The sequence below is a fragment of the Anomalospiza imberbis genome, chromosome 1 (genome assembly GCF_031753505.1).
Source record: "Anomalospiza imberbis isolate Cuckoo-Finch-1a 21T00152 chromosome 1, ASM3175350v1, whole genome shotgun sequence".
In the NCBI taxonomy this organism is placed as follows: Eukaryota; Metazoa; Chordata; class Aves; order Passeriformes; family Viduidae; genus Anomalospiza; species Anomalospiza imberbis.
This window is the reverse complement of record NC_089681.1, coordinates 20,114,725-20,133,693: the sequence shown is the minus strand read 5'-3', so window position 1 is coordinate 20,133,693 and position 18,969 is coordinate 20,114,725. Positions and strand designations below refer to the sequence as shown.

Below are 18,969 nucleotides of genomic sequence, written 5' to 3'. Positions count from 1 at the left end.
TCCCATAGTCAAAGAATGTATTCAATGGTCATTTCTTACCATGATGCACCTTCCATAACACTGAAACCTCTCTTAAACAGTTACTTAAACTAAACAACATTCCTATCAACGCTAAGGTTTTGTTTCTCTGTCTGTCAACAATGTAAAAGAAGCGAGACAGTGGATGTTTTTGCTGATGAAGCTTCTTATTCAGAAACAGAACTAATAGAAGAAGAAGTGAGGTAATCTTGTTGTGGTTTCGTGCCAGGCTCATTGTAATTTTCCTACAATCTTTAGTGCCTCAGCTTATAATTACCATTTATGTGTCTCACTGTGGTGTGTTTGCTTGTTAGGAGCTTATAGATGTAGGTTCATGATGTATGGTATTATTCTGAATCTGTCTGTGGCAAGTCCTTCGTATGCTCTAGGAGTGCAATTAGGACCTCATGGAAGGCCTGAAAAGACTGTTTTAATGAATGTTTTATAAATGTGTTCGGCAAAGTCAGCCACTATATTCAATGCTTTCAGAAATAAAATGCTGTTACTAACATAAAAGTCTTCACAACAAGGCTGTGGTATGTCTCTCTCCTTTTTGATACTAATTAAAATTTGACTTCTTGTTACACTTAATCACCATCAAGCCACTCATTGTATTAACTGACTTCATTGTAAAATGCATGACTTCGCTCAAGGAAAAGTCCTGAAGGGTACACATTCCCCATTTGTATTCTATATCTGTTCAGTTACTCAAGAAGAGCTGGGAGGAGTATTGTTTTAATAAATAGCTCCATTAGGGTATGGATTTTACTTTTTAAATTGCCTTGGTTTAATGTATTTGAGGATATTGCTAACAAATATTACTCCTTGAAAATACACCAATTGCATTGGGAAAAAAGGTGGGGCTTGATTAATTTCTGAAAATAATGACCTGATTAATTGCCTAAGATAGTAGAAGATATCACTGCTTGATCAAGAAATTCTCTTTTACTCAGTCTAATTTCTTCCCATTACATCTCTAACAATAACTTTTTCCACTGCTGTTTTGGTGCAGTTCCATGGGCTGTGGGTTAAAAGAATTTTTGAATTACAAACCAATTTTTTTTCTAGTTGTTGCAACCTTTGTAAGTACTAATAATATAGATTTTCATCTGGTTACAGTCTCAGCACCACATATGAATCTATCACTTATTGACTAGCCTATATATAGCAGACATTCCCGAGTCTAATAATAGTTAATAGTGCTACATGGTAATTATAACATCTAGACTGTGGACTTTCCTGCAAACAAGAGTGCTACCTCTAGAGAGAATGCAATCTGTACGAAATCTGGAAAAATCTATTCATATGAGAAAAAATGCACAATTAATCTGCACTATTAATGAGTTCTTAGCTTTATTGAGACTTAATATGATGTCAGCTACTCTTTTATTCCCATGTTGATACATTAATTGAAAAAATAACAATATTTTAACCCAGAATTTGTCAGGAAACAGACTATTGCATGGATAGTCATTACTGAGACACTGGAAACATTTCAGCCCATTTATCAAGAGTATGGAGCAAGTCAAATCATACGTGTAAAAAACTATGTTATCAATAAGTTATCTCAGAAAATTTATTCCCCTTAAAATGTATAAAATAAAATGATTTGCTCCAAACCAGTATCATGCAGCATATTTTATAACTAATAGAAAAGTCAAAGTTCAACTGAGCTGCTTTTTGACTAACATTACAGGAATTGTGAAGCAGCAGATAGACAGCCATATCAAAGATCCAGATCAACAGAACAACGTCCTGTGCTAGAGCGGACCAACTCCCGCTCCCGATCCACAGAGCGTCCTGACTCAAACCTCATCAGGTCGATGCCTTCATTAATGACTGGAAGATCTGCCCCTCCTTCACCTGCCTTACCGAGGTGAAACAGACAAATCAATCGGACTAAATCCCTTCTGCCCTACCAGCTCACCATTTTATTTTCCCAGTAGCTAATTGGTATCGCCTCATCTTTAGCTGATCACTAGCAGCAATAGATACTAACCCTTTCAGTGTGAACACACTATTTATATTCTACTCTGGATATAATGGTGTGACTACCATTGCAAATTGCTTGCTAACAGTATTTAACTACATTTGTTTATGATTTCTCATTTGTCAGGAATCCTGGATGGTTTCCACATAAAGCACCTCATAACTATCATATTCTTCTCTTACAGAATGAGAAATTATTTGTGTTCATCAGACATTGCTTATGGAACAACCATCATAACATCAAATGAAACTATTTTTTAAAAAAAAAAAAAGTTTCTTTAGATGCACTGTACTAACTTTGTCTATTACTTATCATTTTAACCACCATTTTCTCTGACTACATTTTACTGTGCCATAGTCTGTACTGTTCCTGTTTGAGTACCCCTTATTGATATTTTGAGGATTTCTATACAATATTCTTAGCTTAAACAAACATAATACAATAAAAAGATGAGTACATTCTGGTCTAGATCATGTTCAGGAAAGCCTCTCTGTATTTTAGAACTGCAGAATACATTATTTTGTTTTCTGAAAGTTAGAGTTAGTATCATCAAATCCCCAGTGAAAATTGGGTCAAACATCATTGTCTTTCCTCAGTTCATTACTCTGTTTAGACAAATTCATGTAATGTCACTGCAACTCAAAGGTAATTTAAAAAAATACGAGCTGAGTAAAGATAATTGAATTTGAGTTGTGAATAAATCTATGTGTATGTGGCTATTATATCCATATGCACATGAATATGCACACAACCCATTTTCTGGTTTGACTGTGTGAAAAAGCATCTTATGGAAGCTTCCTCAGCCTTAATTTGGCTTCCTTTTAATGGAGAGATTTCTCTTTTTAATCAGGTCTTTTTCTGAATAGATATAATAGTTTCCTTCTGGGACTGCAAGGGTCCCAAGTGATGTAAAGTCTACTTAGTCACGTTATCAGTTCTTGACAATATTTAAGAATGACTTTGTCATTTAATGGCTGTGGTTTGTTTTGATATGTGTCTCCTAGGTCACATCCTCGAACTGGGTCTGTCCAGACAAGTCCATCAAGTACTCCAGTAGCAGGGCGAAGGGGCAGGCAGCTACCGCAGCTCCCACCAAAGGGGACGTTGGAGAGAAGTAAGTGGATGGTTTTCTCCCTAATGACATTTCCAAATTGCTCATGAAGGTCGATTATATACATTTTTTTTCTCTTGCCATTACAGTTGAAATCTCTTGAGTTTTTGTGTACAGAACTGGGATTTGGTAAAGGTATTGCATTTTGGACTGTGTTTTCTTCTATTATGTTTTAATATCTACCATACTTTTGGCTGACATGAATAATCAGCAGTATAATGCACACAAGGTGAACTATTAACATGATCCTGTTCCTTTTGAATTCAGTAGGTGTTTTGTCATTGACTTCAACAGGTACAGGAAATGATCTTTAGTATGTTGTTTAGTGACAAAATTCTGGCTCTTTTGGGAGTCAGGAACCTAGCTGATCACTTGTGGGCTCAGTGGAGTGTATTAGAGAATGCTAATATAAAACCTCTGCATCTTGAAACAGGAAGAGCAAGAAGACAGGTAATAATCTTTAAAATAAGAAATGTCAGTTATTTCATGATTCACATTTTACTGGTACTGTAATTGTTCTTCTCTTTAAGCAGTGGCTGATGGAGATATTTTCTGAAATGTTTAGAGACAAAGGTATATAAATGCATTCTTGACAGCAAATACATTTTTACACTTCTGTTTCTAGTAACTAGGTGTGTTGTGCAAAATCATTCTAAATGGCCATATACACTCCTTTTTTTTAATCCTTCTTAACATGTATATTGTATCTTTTAAAAAATTCTGTTGTTTTTTTAACCCCTGTGCTTTGGTTCCTTTTTTTTTTTTTTTTTTTTTTTTGTGTTTTTTTATTTGTTTGTTTTGGTCTTGACTTTCCATAGACAATGGAGACAAGGAGATAGAGTCTTATGAAGGTCTGTACATAAAGAAGGGCTTGTTTTTCACCTGAAAGGCTTTTTTCAGAGGCTGTATAGGGAAAAACAAACCCAACTGCAATTGATGTTACTTGATTGCACAGACATAGTCAGAATTATTCTCATAATGATTTAGTTTTTATTTTTAGACCTGTGACGCATAAATTTTACAGGATTCTACATGAAAAAAAGACAATATAAATAATACTATCTAAATATGATTGTAATTAGAAAAGTATCTAGACATGTACCCATTTTTAAATACCTAGAATTTACCCTATGGCAAATAAAAGCATTTCAGCAGTTATGTATGTACATTTCCAGGATTAGCAGATATTCAGGCACATGTTTATGTATAATCATTGGAGGATATTTGACATGTTTTATGTTAGCCATTCATTTAATCAGAATCATGTTTTTATTGAAAATATTTAATAGTGTGATACATTTGCTGAATTAGTAGGTAATTTGCAAATATTATGGGAAAAAATATTGAATTGAGATAGACTTTCTAAAAGTTAAAATATTTTCGCTTTAAAAGAATCCCCTTATACTTCACAGTTTAAAAAACACTTAATTTACTTAATAGCAAGCCACAAGATATCAATTGCAGTCCTTGGTTATACCACTGAGGGTCTTTATATAGTATTACTGTGTTTGTCTCATCAGACTTTTTAATTTAGTATTTCCAATGTTTACAGTATTTATTTCCATTTTAGAAACAAAACTTCATGAAAAGAAAGCTCTTGTTTTCTTGGATCATCACTCTATTATATTAATTTCTTTGTCACCTTATGTGTTGTGAATTGCTTATATGAAATAGTCTAGATATTCCAGGAAATAGTCACATCTAATCACATGATGTTTGCTGTCATTGCTGTATATGCTTTTATGTTTTACCACTCTTCCCTGCTCTTTGCTTAGTGTATCTAGACTGTGAGCTCCTCAGAGCCGCAATTGTGAAGTGCTGTATATTATTACTGTATTTGATTAGAGAGGGTAAAAAACTTATTTGTTATTTACATCATAGGTTCTATAGAGAGAAATGTAATAAATACAATAAAATAACTATTTTTTATAGGAATTCTAGAATTGTTTCCTCTGGTAAGTACTGCTGGGACTTGAGGAAATCTCTTTTTACTCAAAGACTGAGTAATATTTCCTTTTACTTTGTCTTTTGCAAAAAGTAGTCTTTTGGAAAATCTGGGTTATGGAAAATTGTCAGATCCATAGATTCTGATGTTCTAATATACAATCAAAGCATCATAAGTGTCTCAAGATGCAGTCAGTATCAGTAGTTATGAAAAGATGTCTGGGACCACCTAAAAAGACACATTTCATATTGAACTTACACATATAAAGATGGGAAACACTTTTAAAACCTAATCCATAGATACAGCTTTCATAGACCGTTCTATGTAATTTTCTGTCATGAATTAACAGCTCATATTTTAATACCAATAGTTTTTCTTTGAGGTTTTTCTGTCCTTCTCTAGGATTTTCTAACATTTTTCTTTAAAGGGAGTAATAATTTTCTTTAAAAAGGATAGTGCTCTGCACGAACAGCAGATTACCTAACTTTGTTCAGTGACAGAATATAATTAAGATTAATAGCAGTCTTTTTACTGTGGAGAATTGAATTTTACATAAAGTTATTTTAGGCAAATGAAGTACTAGTTACAAAACCTGAAGTTTAATAGAATTGGAAACACTGACTATCATAGAAGGAGTTTATGTTAGTATTTAACAAATATGGCATCAAATAAACCTACAAGTTTTGTAGATATCTGAGTAAGTTTCAATGCCCCTTTTTAAGCCCAAGTGATAATCAAAAATGTTGTGTGTGGCTGGGAAGGCTATATGACCATACCAAAAGGTGTTGTCACAGAGTCTTCCTTTCTGCTCTTACAGAACATACTTGACTCAAATGAGAGAGATGTTCCCATATTACATGGAAACATGCTGTGAAGGTTAAGCTTTCTGTATTTTTAAATCAAGGATTTTATTATCGACTAGATTAAGTTGCAATCAAACTGATGAAAAGAGTTAGTTAAAGGTATCTTATAGGCAACAATGAATTGAAAGTCATCTCAGCTTTGTCAAAGAGAAGAAGAAAGAAGGAAAAACTTATGTGTTGCAGACTCCTACAGTGGTCTCAGTTTGCATACATTTGGATAATTTGTATTTTTTACAAGGTTGTATCTGCATATCTTTTCTTTAAATGTAGTACAAATGCCAGAACTCAAGTAGAAAGAAGGGAGTAATTTGCTGCTGGAGATATTTTTATGTTATAGGGCAGCACTCACTAGAATGTGGAATATGGTGTGCTTATGGCTGTGTGAGTAGAAATGAAAGGGAAGGAATCTACAGGGAAAAACCCACCCCTTTGGGTAATTCTTTCCAAATTAGGATCACAATTAAATAATATTTATTTGGGTTAGATTTAGTCTGTAAAATGTATTAAGTGTCTGGGACATGGACATGAAGGTGCCTCTTCAATACTTTATTTCAAAATAGCCCAAAATGTTTGCTTTCAGGAAATCTACCTGGGAGTAGCTATGAAGGACCATTCCTATCTCTGGTGTACTGATCCAAACATTTTAATCAGTGTCCCACATGCTCAGTAGAGCATACAATAGCCTTACTTGTGTTGCATTTACAGCCTTTTATGGTTATGATATTTTTGCTAATTTCTTAGGTTGCCACTGCTGTGTTTTATTGCAGTATCAGATTTGCCTGTTGAGAAAAATGACTGGGTATTTCTGAAATGCATTGCCTTGTCTACCCAGGTTATACCTTAGCATCTAGGCAGTTTGGTTTTTGCTTTAGATTTTACTACTTTAGTATATTTTCATGTTATGTGGTTAGAAAGCAGTTCTGAAAAGATGTCTGGGACTACCTAACAAGTTATCACTACTGAAATGCCAGAAGACTTTTTTTTTCAGCTAAACTTTTGCTTGTGTATTTTAAAATTACTCTAGAGATAGAAATATCTTGTTTAAATGACCATTTGTAGAAAGTATTGTTAAATTGAACTTGGTTTTAGTGCTGAAATATTGATGTACTCTTAAGTGTTCTGTATTTTTCACACTAGTTGACAAGAAGTGAATAGTGCAGTATTTATAGTTCTTAAGGGTTAACATGACTTTTTCATTTATATGTGGCTACAAAGTATTTCTTTGTTCTTAGTTGCCTAGGCAATGAAATCACTGACCTAATTAAAATGGAACACCATAAAGTGAAAGTATTCAGTATTCACCCTTTCAGTTCATTGTTAATTACTAATCAGAGAGAGAATACTTTTTCCTAATATAGAATTTTGATTTTCCTTTTAAAAATAAACATAGCCCTTTCTTTCTTCTTTCTAGAAAATCAACCCCCAACCATTCTCCCAACCCAAAAAACTAGAAAATCATGTTAGGCCAAACGGATGTAATAAAACTTTAAAATTTGGAAATTAAATGCTCAGAAATTTAACAAATAGTAGAGCTCAGTAAGGATTTGCCTTTATATTTATTCTCTATCATAAAGAATTTCATTATATGATCTCATAATAATCTTGTGTCATGGGAAAGTTATTTCAGAACCTGTTAAGGCCTGACATTAATGCTGATTAACTGTCCTCTCAACTTCAGGTGTGGATAATCTTTTTCCAGAATTAAATGAGATATGAATGGAATTAACAGGAATATTTGATTAGGTTTAATCAGTGATAGCTAGAAACCATTTTTTAGTGTTTGTATCTCTCAGATATATATTCAAATATCTAAAAGGGACAGATGTATAGTGATAATGTACTGTTGCAACTCATGCAGTCTGGAATGGAAGCTATAGAGACATTCTGATGCTTAGGAAAGCCCGAATACTGCTGACAGAAGTACATGCCGTTTGTTTTAAGGGTTTTTATCTCATTTAGAACATAATTTCTTTAAATGAGACTTCATTTTGCAAAATGAAAAGGAATTTTATAGTTTTTTACATAGCCCTACCCTAGTTTGATTGGAGACACAGAAAGGTGGTTGTAATGCAATTGCAGAGGACTGGTATTAAGACGGGTCAAGATACTCTATCAGCTATGATTTTGTAGGATTTTAAAAATATATGGCATATGGGTATTTTGTTTTATGAAAATGATTGATCACATGTATAAAATATAGGATAGGATCTTAGATTACCTTCAACTTGGCTATGAACTTGATATCTTAGGCAAACACAGCAGTCTAAAAGATAGAAATGTAGATCTTTGCACCATCCTCTTTTTTGCGTGGATACTTCTGTGGTTCTGGCTGTACTATGTTAGAAACCTTCATACTTGCACAGTGTAACTTGCATTTTGTGTGCTTGACAGCAAAGTAAACAGAATAGGTTAGTTAACATCAGTAACATGTCTTCCTTAGGATACTTTCTGAGTCTACTTTTGGGGTTTTGATTTCAACTATGATTTTGCAAAAATACCTTTAGGTTTTGATTGTGGATGCTTAGTTCACTTTCCTGAGAGGCAGCAGAATCCTCAGACCCTGAGGAGTATTAAAATTTTTAATTTGGTTTGGTACAGTTTCCACAGAACAACTTGAACAAACTTTATCTATATCCCAGAGTTTAAAGTGCTAACTTAAAATGATCTGACCTTTCAAGGGAAGTCATAGTTTATAAATTTCTCTTGGATTGGCAAAAGGAGAAATTAAACAGCTTTATGAAATTTGAAGATGTTGCTTTATAGGTCTGAGACTACAAAGGGCATGAAAGGAAAATGACTGAGGAGTCATACAGCTGTGCTTATGACAGCCATTGTTCATTTACCTTTCAGGGTACCTACATGCCAAAAACATTTTAATTCAACTCTACTGAAATTGTTTTTTTAAAGTCTTAGGCGCATCTTCTATTCATTAGTTTCTATGTGAGAAGGCTGACGGTATAGATTATATCCCTGTTGAATATTTTAACTGAAATTTTCAATGTCCTGATTTCAAGTGGAATTTAAATGACTGGTTTTATCATGGAGCTGTAGAGCAGAAATCTGAGCACAGAGTAGTTTGCACTGCACTGCATTGATTATAGCCTGAATTTCTCTATTAACAATACCCTTCTACAAACAGTAATTTTAAAATTACTATTACATGCTAGCTAAACCTAAAGTCAAGTAATTCAATGAGCTATTTAATTGAACATAAACTTATACATATAATGAGAGAACTGGAAAGAATTCTGGAAACCAAGAACATGAAAAATCAATAAGCAATCAAAATCTGAGCCTTAAAAAACTACACTATATTGAATCCCATCAAAGCTGTTTAATAAATAATTGACATTTAAATTAAAGCAGGCATATGGTATATCAGTAATTCAGTTTGACACTCTTCAGTATTATTACTGTTGTTACCCTCATGAGCTTTGTCACAAAAGAAAGCTGTAGTTCTTTATTAATGACATTAAAAATAAATTGGTGTTTCTTATCAATAATGGCACTTTCACTGTTGTTCCTACCAGTATTCCCTAGTATTTAAATATGCTCTAGGCAACTGTAGATACTAGTGGAAAATGTCTTTCTTTTTGTGTTCTAACTACTCTGAAATCCAGGTAAAAGAAGCATAGCATCTGGCAAATTGAGGATATTTTTTTTCCGAGCTGAAAAAGCATTTGCTTTGTTTCTTGTGCTCTTTTTAAGGTACAAAGTATGTCCACCAGTTTATGATTTATATTCAATTTTAAATATGCTGTTTGAGAATGGAGGCTTGGAGTTTTTTCCCAGAAAAACTAAAACAAAGCCAAGCAGAAGATTTAAACTAATTATCTATCAATATCTGTCTGTTTTCTCTGCTTTGATACTTATTGTCTGCTGTCCAGTACTTAAAAATTTAGTAAGAAATTGGTGACAAAGAACATTAAGGGCTGCATACAAACGTCATTACTTGCAGAAAGATCTCATTGGAATTAGCTAGAGGTATAAATGAAAAATAGCACAACAATTTATTTCATTTTTGATTCACTAAAAAAAATAATTTCTACCACAGACTGAGGGTTTGTATGTTATTGTGAATGTCTTTTCTTTGATGTTTTTCTTTTATTTGAACAGCTTGTAACAAAGCGTGCATGTTTTTGTCTTGCTTTTCCTCCCTCTCCCATCCCTTGCTTATCTAATGCAGCAGGAGATGAAGAAAACAAGCGTGCTGGAGTTGAGGAGGCAGAGGTCGAGGCAGGTCTGTCTGACCACAAGCACCTATTTCCTTTAGATAAGTTTCCCCTGAGTATATAGGGAAGCTTTACCAGCCAGCTTGTAAATATATTGAACATATAAAACACAGAGAATATTTATATCATTTTATGAAAGAACAGCACAATTTTTTTTTTTGTAGCATATTTTATTTGCCAGTTGTGAATGCTTAAAATAATTCAACATGACAAAAAGTACCCAACTATTTTACTCTTTTTTATGGAATTCCTCTGTCACTATGCTCAAGTAACAGACTTAGCAGATCTGGGTGGGTATTTCTTAGATGTGATACCGTCTACTTTGCATTAATAATTTTTACATTCAGGGAAGTAAATTTTTTTGTATAATGACAGGTTTTTTTTTCCCTTAGTTTGCATATGCAGACTGATGCTGGACAAAAATAGTAGGCAACTGCATTAGATGGAAATACTTCAACCATTTTGTATGATGTCCTCCATCCAGCTTGGAAGGCAGTTGGTAGTGTGATGACAATCGACAATTCATGATCAAATCAAACAGTTTCAAATAGTTTTTTCCACTCAAATACCATGTGTTTAAAACATAAATTTAACTTCTAATTTCAGGAAACACCCAGTACAGGTTCAAAGATATGCAAGATCTAAAGATATAATTTCTCTGTTCTTCAGTTTCCTTTTCAAAGGAAGAATCATAAATGCATACATTTGCATTTACCTGCCTTGTTACTAGGTTATATTCTGCTGTACATAATTAATTAACAGTTAATATTCGCCAAAAATGGTGGAAGCGTAGTACAAAAAAAAATAAAAAAAAAGATGAATTGATCAAGAAACACATTTAGTATTAGCTGGTAGGAAAAATTACTAGCATACAAGTGTATGCCTAAGATGCTAAATGCTGCTTAAAAGTGTAAGTTTCTGAATCCTATGCCCTGAACCCTCTTCCCATTGTTATTTAAGAGAGAAAAATACAGATTACTATTTTCTTCTATGGAAAAAAATCAGGAATAATTACTGTGGTGGGACTCATTACGTGTTCAAAACTCTGGATGCTAGGGTAATTTCATTATTTCAGTGGCGGAAAGCAGGTTTACTTTTTTTTAAATTTTAGTTCTCAGGCTGCCAAAGTGTCCTTTAAGATCCTTCCCATTTTTTGTTATAGTAGAGTTTACTTTTTTATTGCTTTTGTTATGATTCTGTCTCTCTGGTGCTCAGTGTAGTGTGTGCTGTGTGCTCTTCACTCTGTGTGCTTTGTGGTAACTCAAGCCTAGTGCATGGAGTTTTGCTCACCTAGCTTGCAACTGGTTTCTGTGTGCTTGTTACATTGTTCTTCATAGTTACTGTTCCAACCATTAATCATCATTGTCTGTTTTTAATGTTGTGAAGACTGTGAGGAAAAACATCAAACCCCACCTGTTAATGGGCGAAAAGGCAAGTTGATTATGATATTGCTTATGAATTTTGGGTGCTTGAGAAATTTAATTTATTTTTTTGCTGCATGCGTGTGTGTGTTTCTTAGTTCGACTAGCTCAAAATTAGTAAGTTCACATATGTTCAACTCCAGTGTGTTGCTTTACTTCTTGGATATACTTATTTTGAGCTGAGGTTTAAAAATATTTATTGGAATCAAAATCTCCAGATGTTTATGTTTTTGCAGCTCACAGTATTACGGAAGATATAGTTTACACTGGGCAGATATGTGATCAGGTTGGCTATGGAGAGCTAAGGGGCCAGGCTTATATTTCCTCTTATTTTGGCATTCCTAGGCTGCCTTGCCCTAAGAGGCCAAGTAGAATTTGCAGACACCTGCAAAATTGTCTGCATTGTCTTCCACTTTTATATCAGGTCTATATTCTTCTACATTACTTGGATATATATTTTACAAGCTTGGCGCTTTTTAATGTGACTAGAAAAAAACGACCATTTTAATTATCATATACTTCTAGAGAAAGGCTTATGCTATTAGCAATCATTTCTATTGTCTATTTTGTAGTCATGTTTGATGTTCTCTTCTCTTTCAAATGCTGTAGAAATAAGCTTAATTCAAAGCCCTGGAATGTTAACATGGAGATTTAGGTTTCTTATCTAAAAACAGAACAAGAAAGTTGCAATGAACAACCATATCTTACTTTGAAGTTTTACTCGAGTTCATGCTTCTAAATTGCTTTGATAATTTTGAAGAAGTATGTTACTACTTTTCCATGTACTTCTAAGACCTTATAGCATGTAGATTTTGTGTCATTGATGTCTTCTGCCGGTGAAGGAAATATAAACTAGTCAGTGTCTTGGATTTATTAAAATTTGGGTATTCACTCTTACAGTTCCATCTCTACCAGGAGCCTACAAGGGGTATAGATCCAGTTACACTGTTATGGACTATTCCTAGCTGTCTATTTCCCAGAACAACTTAGCAGAGGGAATACAGATATCAGGAGAGCAGGGATTCTCTTTTGCCTGTGCTAGTTTGTTGTCTGGGAAAGACAACCACACCATTTTTAATGTCTCTTATTATCAAGTGTAGACAAGACCAAATGGAGTGCTTTTGCAGAGAAGGGGCTGTGTCACCAGCCTGTCAGAGCAGTCTGAGGGGTCACCTCACTTGCTCTGGTGGGTGTGCCAGCATAGTCCTGAATGAATTCAAATCTGGGAGTCTGCTGTTGTAACTGTAATCCATGCTACTTACCAGATAGTTCAGTGTCATACTTTAAGATCTAAATTCCAGATGTATTAAGATTGGAGGCTTTTGCCCCTGGTCTGACAAGGCTGACAAAACAATTAACAGTGATTTAGTCAGGCTAAAGTTGGTTTTCTTCTTGGTTTATCTTCCACGCCTTCAACAAAACCTATATTTTATACACCTATAGAGCCTGAAATATGTACGTTGCACAATAAACTACCTACTACTAACTATTTAGATAGTTTGTTTCATACTTTTATTAAGTTCTCTAAGGCATCCATTTTGTGTTTTAGAAGTTTTTTTTTCTGCAGAGATCTTATGCTCCAAAAGAATGACCAGCATGTACTATAGATTTTCAAATATTTATTACCCAAACTGTCATCCCTTTCTGTAGTTCCTCAGGTCTTTTTCATTTCTCTTTCATGTATTTTGTATGATAACTTTTGATCATTTGAATTTGTGAGAAAAGGATCCAGGTAATTCTGCCCTTTACTGTCTTAATTTAGGGTGTATAGAAGATGATGTAGTTACCAAAGGAAAAAGTGTTTCATGTTTTCTAACTCTTCAGAATATTTTATAAGATTACATTACAGCTTTGTCGATATTATAGGAATCAGGAATGCTTTGCAGTTCTCACCTCCCAGACTGAGAAGTGTCTGAAGTATATTTGTGTCTTGACTTTTTAGTAAGACAAGACCCAAATCTCAGTCCTGCCCTTTTTGTGCACTCTGGTTTCCCCATACATGCGAGTCCCACCACCACGACGCTGTGAGCAGTCTGGATGCCTGAAGGAATAGAACTGAAACTATGTTGTATTCCAGATTATTCTAAACTGTTGTGCAGTTTAGACACAATCTAAAGAATTTAGGTGACTGAAGGGCAATCTAGCCAGAATAGAGAGACTCCAATCAAGGAAGTGATGACAAATGGACTTTCTTAGCTGGCTTGCAGAAGTAGTGTTCAAATACACTTTTTTGAAGAACGAGCAGGTTCCTGCCAAGCCAGAGAGTTGTCTCATCTTGATGGCTGATCCAAGCATCTTTTTCCATTCTAAGACCATTTGGATTTGTGGAATTGGGGCCTACACTTTGCCTGAACAACTGAGCATGACAGCTGTGAGTCTCCTAGGTGCTTTTTTTCCTCTGGCTCACTGACTCCAGACTTCACTAAGACACCACAACATCTGAATTTTGCATGATAAATGATACTGGATGTGTTTTACGTGGGCTGTGAGAATACTTAACATATTCCTATGTGTTAATAGTACCTAGAGAAATACTGCATTTTAATTAAATTCTAGTTCAAGCAAAGTAAGGTTTAAATAAAGTATAGACTGGTTAGATTGTGCTAGTTGTAGACAGACATGTAACTTCAATTTGCATGCTGGAAAAGGAGCGAAATTAAAAAAAAAACCCACAATACAACAGCACAAACCAGTAAAAATAAAGTACCAGTAAAATGCTCTAGACTGAAGAACCTACATTCTGTTAAAATTCCATATGATATAGGGGGCTATTTTACAAATTTAGCTCTAAAACTACCAGGGAGATGTTACAGATGAGAAAGAGTCTAGCTACTAACTTGTCCATAAATACCTTCAAATTTTACTTATAAAAAATTTGAGTTTGCATCCTTCAAAAGTACATTGCAATACCACATGGCATTTCTAAGACTGGTGTGTGACAATGGGATGTCATTTTATCTGCTAAACAAACAGCTTGTCTGGTTACTAACCTAATATTTCAGAAGTAATGCAGAAGAATTAAATGGTCCTTTAGGTGCAGACAGTATTTGCATGTAAATGTGCATGTACAATTTTCATGTAAATTTGCATGCAAATTTGAGCAATAAGAAAACTTTTATGTTATTAAGTAGTAGTAATTGACATTCAGAAAAACCTAGAGCTTTCTGAAGAAACAAATCTGTATTTTTTATCTTTGTGTAAGCCATTGATTTTATTTTCTTTATTGGTTGGTATTAGTGCTTACATCTACTGGCTTTCAGAGCCCTTTTGTGAGCAGAATGATTCTTTACATTTTAGAATAATACCATAAATTCAGTCTTAGGTGCATTTAAAAAGGGTAGAGCACCTGCGATTACTTGCAGAACTTTTCTATTTTGTGTGTGTTTGTGAGATATATATAATCATATAATACAAAATTATTATTATTTTCTGCTTAGGAAATGTTTGAAGACTTACTATAACATAGCTTCTTTTTCAATAAACATAAAAATAACATGGAAAGAAAATCCTAAACCCTATATCAAGCTAAACCTTACCTTCTGCATTCTGCAGAATGAATTTGTAGGCTGTTCACATTTCCTTGCATGCACAGAGTATATCCTGACATCCAGGGCATGGAAACACAAACTGAGGAGACACTATGTAAAAGAGGTGTAGAACAGAAGCTTGTACTTTGCTCCATGTCTATTTTGGACATTACTTGTAATTTTCTTTTTCTTTTTCTTTTTTTTTTTTTTTTTTTTAAATTCATTATTCATTAAATTCTGGAGATATTTTGATTTTTATTGTGTTTACCTAGTGCAGCAGTATAAGGATTGCCATACCAGCTCCTGACTAAAAATCCATGTAGCCCAGTGTCTGGTCTTCAGTAGACCAGGCATGGATACTGAGGGAAAGGGACATAAGCAGGACAAGTATTCCTGTACTGGGAGTAGTGTGGCCAGCAGGAGCAGGGAGGTCATCCTTCCCCTGGACTCGGCACTAGAGAGACCACACCTTGAGTGCTGTGTCCAGCTCTGGGCCCCTCAGTTTGGGAAGGACGTTGAGACGCTTGAGTGCATCCAGAGGAGGCAACAAGGCTGGGGAAGAGTCTGAAACTCTTCAAGTCCTTTGAGGAACAGCTGAAGGAGCTGGGGTTGTTTAGCCTGGAGAAAAGGAGACTCAGAGGTGACCTTATCACTCTCTACAACTCCCTGAAAGGTGGTTGTGGTCAGGTGGGAGTTGGTCTCTTTCTCCAGGCAGAAGCTGACAGAATGAGAGGACAGTCTTAAGCTGTGACAAGGGAAATATAGGTTGGATATTAGGAAGAAGTTTGTCAAGGAAAGAGTGATAAAGTTCTGGAATTGTCTGCCTGGGGAGATGACAGATGACTGGGGAGTCACCATCCCTGGATGTGTTTAAGAAAAGTTTGGATGTGGCACTTGGTGCCATGGTTTAGTTGAGGTGTAAGGGCATGGGTTGGACTTGATCTCGGTGGTCTCTTCCAACCCAGACATTCTATGAATTCTGTTCTAGTGTATAGTGAAGCTTATCTAGGATCCTGGCTGCCCAGTCTCCTATGCTTTGTGCCTCGGGAACCTACATAAACAGCACTGGTATCTTTGCAGGGTGTCTTCATCTCCCTCATAGGTTCTCTGTTTCTTCCCCCTAAAATTAGTCCTACCAAAATGCCCCGAAGTGCTTATCTAAACAAGGGACTTGGAGGAGCTGCTCTTCCAGATGTCCCAGAGAAGCCGATTGAGAGCGCCCCGCTCTAGCACAGCCTGCCGTGGTGCAGGCATATAACCAGAAGAGGGAGCAAAGCTGCTGTATTTTAAAAACATGAAAAAAGATGTGAAGCAAACAAACAACTCCTCTCCACGCTAGAAATGATACCGGAAAAAAAAAGTCTAGTGGCTTACAAGTAATGTCTTTGTGTTATTTAAATATACTTTACTAAATATTAATATACTCACGTTTAATGTAACATTAACTGACTGTTTTCTTCTCAGCCATTTGGAATATGACTTTTTTTCCGGTGTTCCTTATGTTTTACAAATCCATTGTATTTACAAAAGTAGCAACATGTTACTCTGATTTTCAGCTAAAAATAGGCTATCTTTACTGATGGTTATTTTGACAAGGGCTCTCTGGGACCTTGCCTGAGTATATCCAAAATTTTTCATAAAAATAAGCAATAGAAGATTACAATCAATTTATTCACCATATAGAGGAATCCACTAGCAAAAAAAAATTGAAAATATAAATTTAAAATATAATTGACTGAATTTGTAGGTAGAGAATATGATGAGACGATACTGCTACTCAACTAGACTTAAGTGATTTACAGTTACAAATAATGAATGTAGCCTTGGAGTCAGCTTGAAGAAAATATTTCTGGAGTAAGGAATAATCTACAGTGCACTATTATATTTTTAATGCTAGTAACAATAATATGAAATGTAGATATGTTGCAGTGCTTTTTATTGCTGACCTGATGATTTACATTAAAGTTCTTTTAATGTATTCCATGTGCAGCTTCAGGAAATGAAGTTCAGGGTTTGGATATTGGGGTTTTTTTTGTTTGTTTTTTACTTTTTTTGCAGAATGTGTATGTAGTTCAGTAAGAAAGATGAAATCAAAACAATAATTATGTCAGAAATTTTATTGGAACACTCTATTAATTAAAAAACATAAGCCATTAAAGAACAATTTATTCATTTAAAAATTTTATAACATTTCTTAGCATTCATTAGTTGATTTGGCACTAATTTGCAAACTATTTTCATGTGAAGGTTGTGTGTACATATGTGTATGTGTGTCCCTGCCTTTATACTGTCCACACGTTGTCAGCATTCAGGGCAATGTTCTAAGGAGCATTTAAGATTTTGAAGGAAGGACAGATCATCAAGTCTCATATAAATGCCTTGATCTCTAAGGTACAGAAACATTCTATAAAATATTCTTCCAGTGTATGGAGAAAAAAATGTAGATCGACTGATACCGTGACAAAAGAGGAAGCAAAAAGATTATGTCCTCAGGTTGGCTGTGGGTTACCTGGGGAGGCAGGAGGTCTTGTTCTGCATTTGTCAGAAAAAGACTCCATGTGCTCCTACTTTGTTTTGGGTACTGGATGAGTCTTGTTCCTGTTACATCAGGATAGGGAAGCATCAACACTGTTTTAATGAGGCACCTGATGGTTTCTCTGGTGTAGGAACATCCACAGTAGCATAAAATCTTGATTGCTGACTTTGTGTCACTTCGAGTTGGCCTTGATGCCATTAGCAGCACACTGGTGCTGCAAGGTGCGACTGGATTCATTCCAGATGCAATTTAGTACATCTGGGACGATTCATACATCATGGTTTGAAGCCATTTGCTTTCCCCTAGTAGAGGTTTGACACACTGAAAATATCTCTCTCTGTGTGAGCTCTAGAGACTGATGTCTCTTTAATTTTCTTAGGGACCTTGTTTTGTAAAAAGTAGAATTTGTATGCCATTAATTTAGTCTTCATTATTTCTTCTTCTTGTATTCTTAATGCATGAGTTGAGATCTTGAGTATATGATTTAAAACAGTTCCTCATCTTCTGACAGTTTATCCCACAGTTTTAATGACTACTTATTGTGCTGCATTGGTTTAAGAAGCACTAGCCAAATCCACTTTTTGACTTATTTTTACAGTAGTTGTCACCATATATTATTAATAAGATAATTCCTTTCTGAACATTCTTCATATAAAATTAAAAACAGAAAGAAGTTCTGGATACTTTTAATTTGCACAAAAAGATGACTAAATTAAGCATGTCCTAATGAAAAAGTGAAGACTTTATGATAACCTAATGAAGCCTAAAACTAGAAATACACTGATAATAATTGGTTCCCAGAAATGTTAGGTGCTGAAAAAAAGATAAAAGCTGAAGTAGATTTAATTAAAAAAATACAAATTCCAGTAAAAGAGAAAATATATAATAAAATTTCAAGTAAAGGGAAACAATAGTTGTGAGAAACACTATTACTGTTTGTAGTATTGAGAAAAGAAGGGAGGAGGCAAGTATTAGCATAAGAAAAATCCTCATCATTAGTATCTTGTATTTTGCTGCATCGTCTTGTACTTCTGCAGTTTGCTGCATCATTTCCAATTCAACTTCAATGTTCTTGGTGCTAAGCTGTCATGGTTAGAAATTCAGAAAAGCTATATATATGCATCTATTCTTATAATATATTTTTTCCACATTTTTAATATTTTTCATATTAAATATTTTAAATAAAAGTGTAGGAAATGCTGAGGCTGTACTTGAGCACACCATGCCCCCTCTCCCAGGCAGCACAGGTGAGTGTCATTCTCACAGGGAATGGCACAACACCAAGTGTCACCCCAACTGCATTATTCAGTGTGGTGTGCAGTGCCC

General features: G+C 34.8%; 1 protein-coding gene across 30 annotated transcripts in view; it reads left to right on the top strand.

The window, feature by feature from the left end:
• Positions 1 to 18,969, top strand: part of RIMS2 (regulating synaptic membrane exocytosis 2) — a 446,434-nt gene that overhangs the window by 311,121 nt on the left and 116,344 nt on the right. For 16 of the 30 annotated variants that reach the window (XM_068183223.1, XM_068183411.1, XM_068183392.1 and 13 more), the window contains 2 exons: positions 1,715 to 1,894; positions 3,013 to 3,122. In XM_068183223.1, the coding sequence (XP_068039324.1) occupies positions 1,715 to 1,894; positions 3,013 to 3,122 (290 nt within the window). Of the gene's footprint in view, positions 1 to 149; positions 222 to 1,714; positions 1,895 to 3,012; positions 3,123 to 3,937; positions 3,971 to 18,969 lie in introns of all 30 variants that reach the window. The other 14 variants (XM_068183308.1, XM_068183230.1, XM_068183253.1 and 11 more) reach the window with 4 other exon arrangements.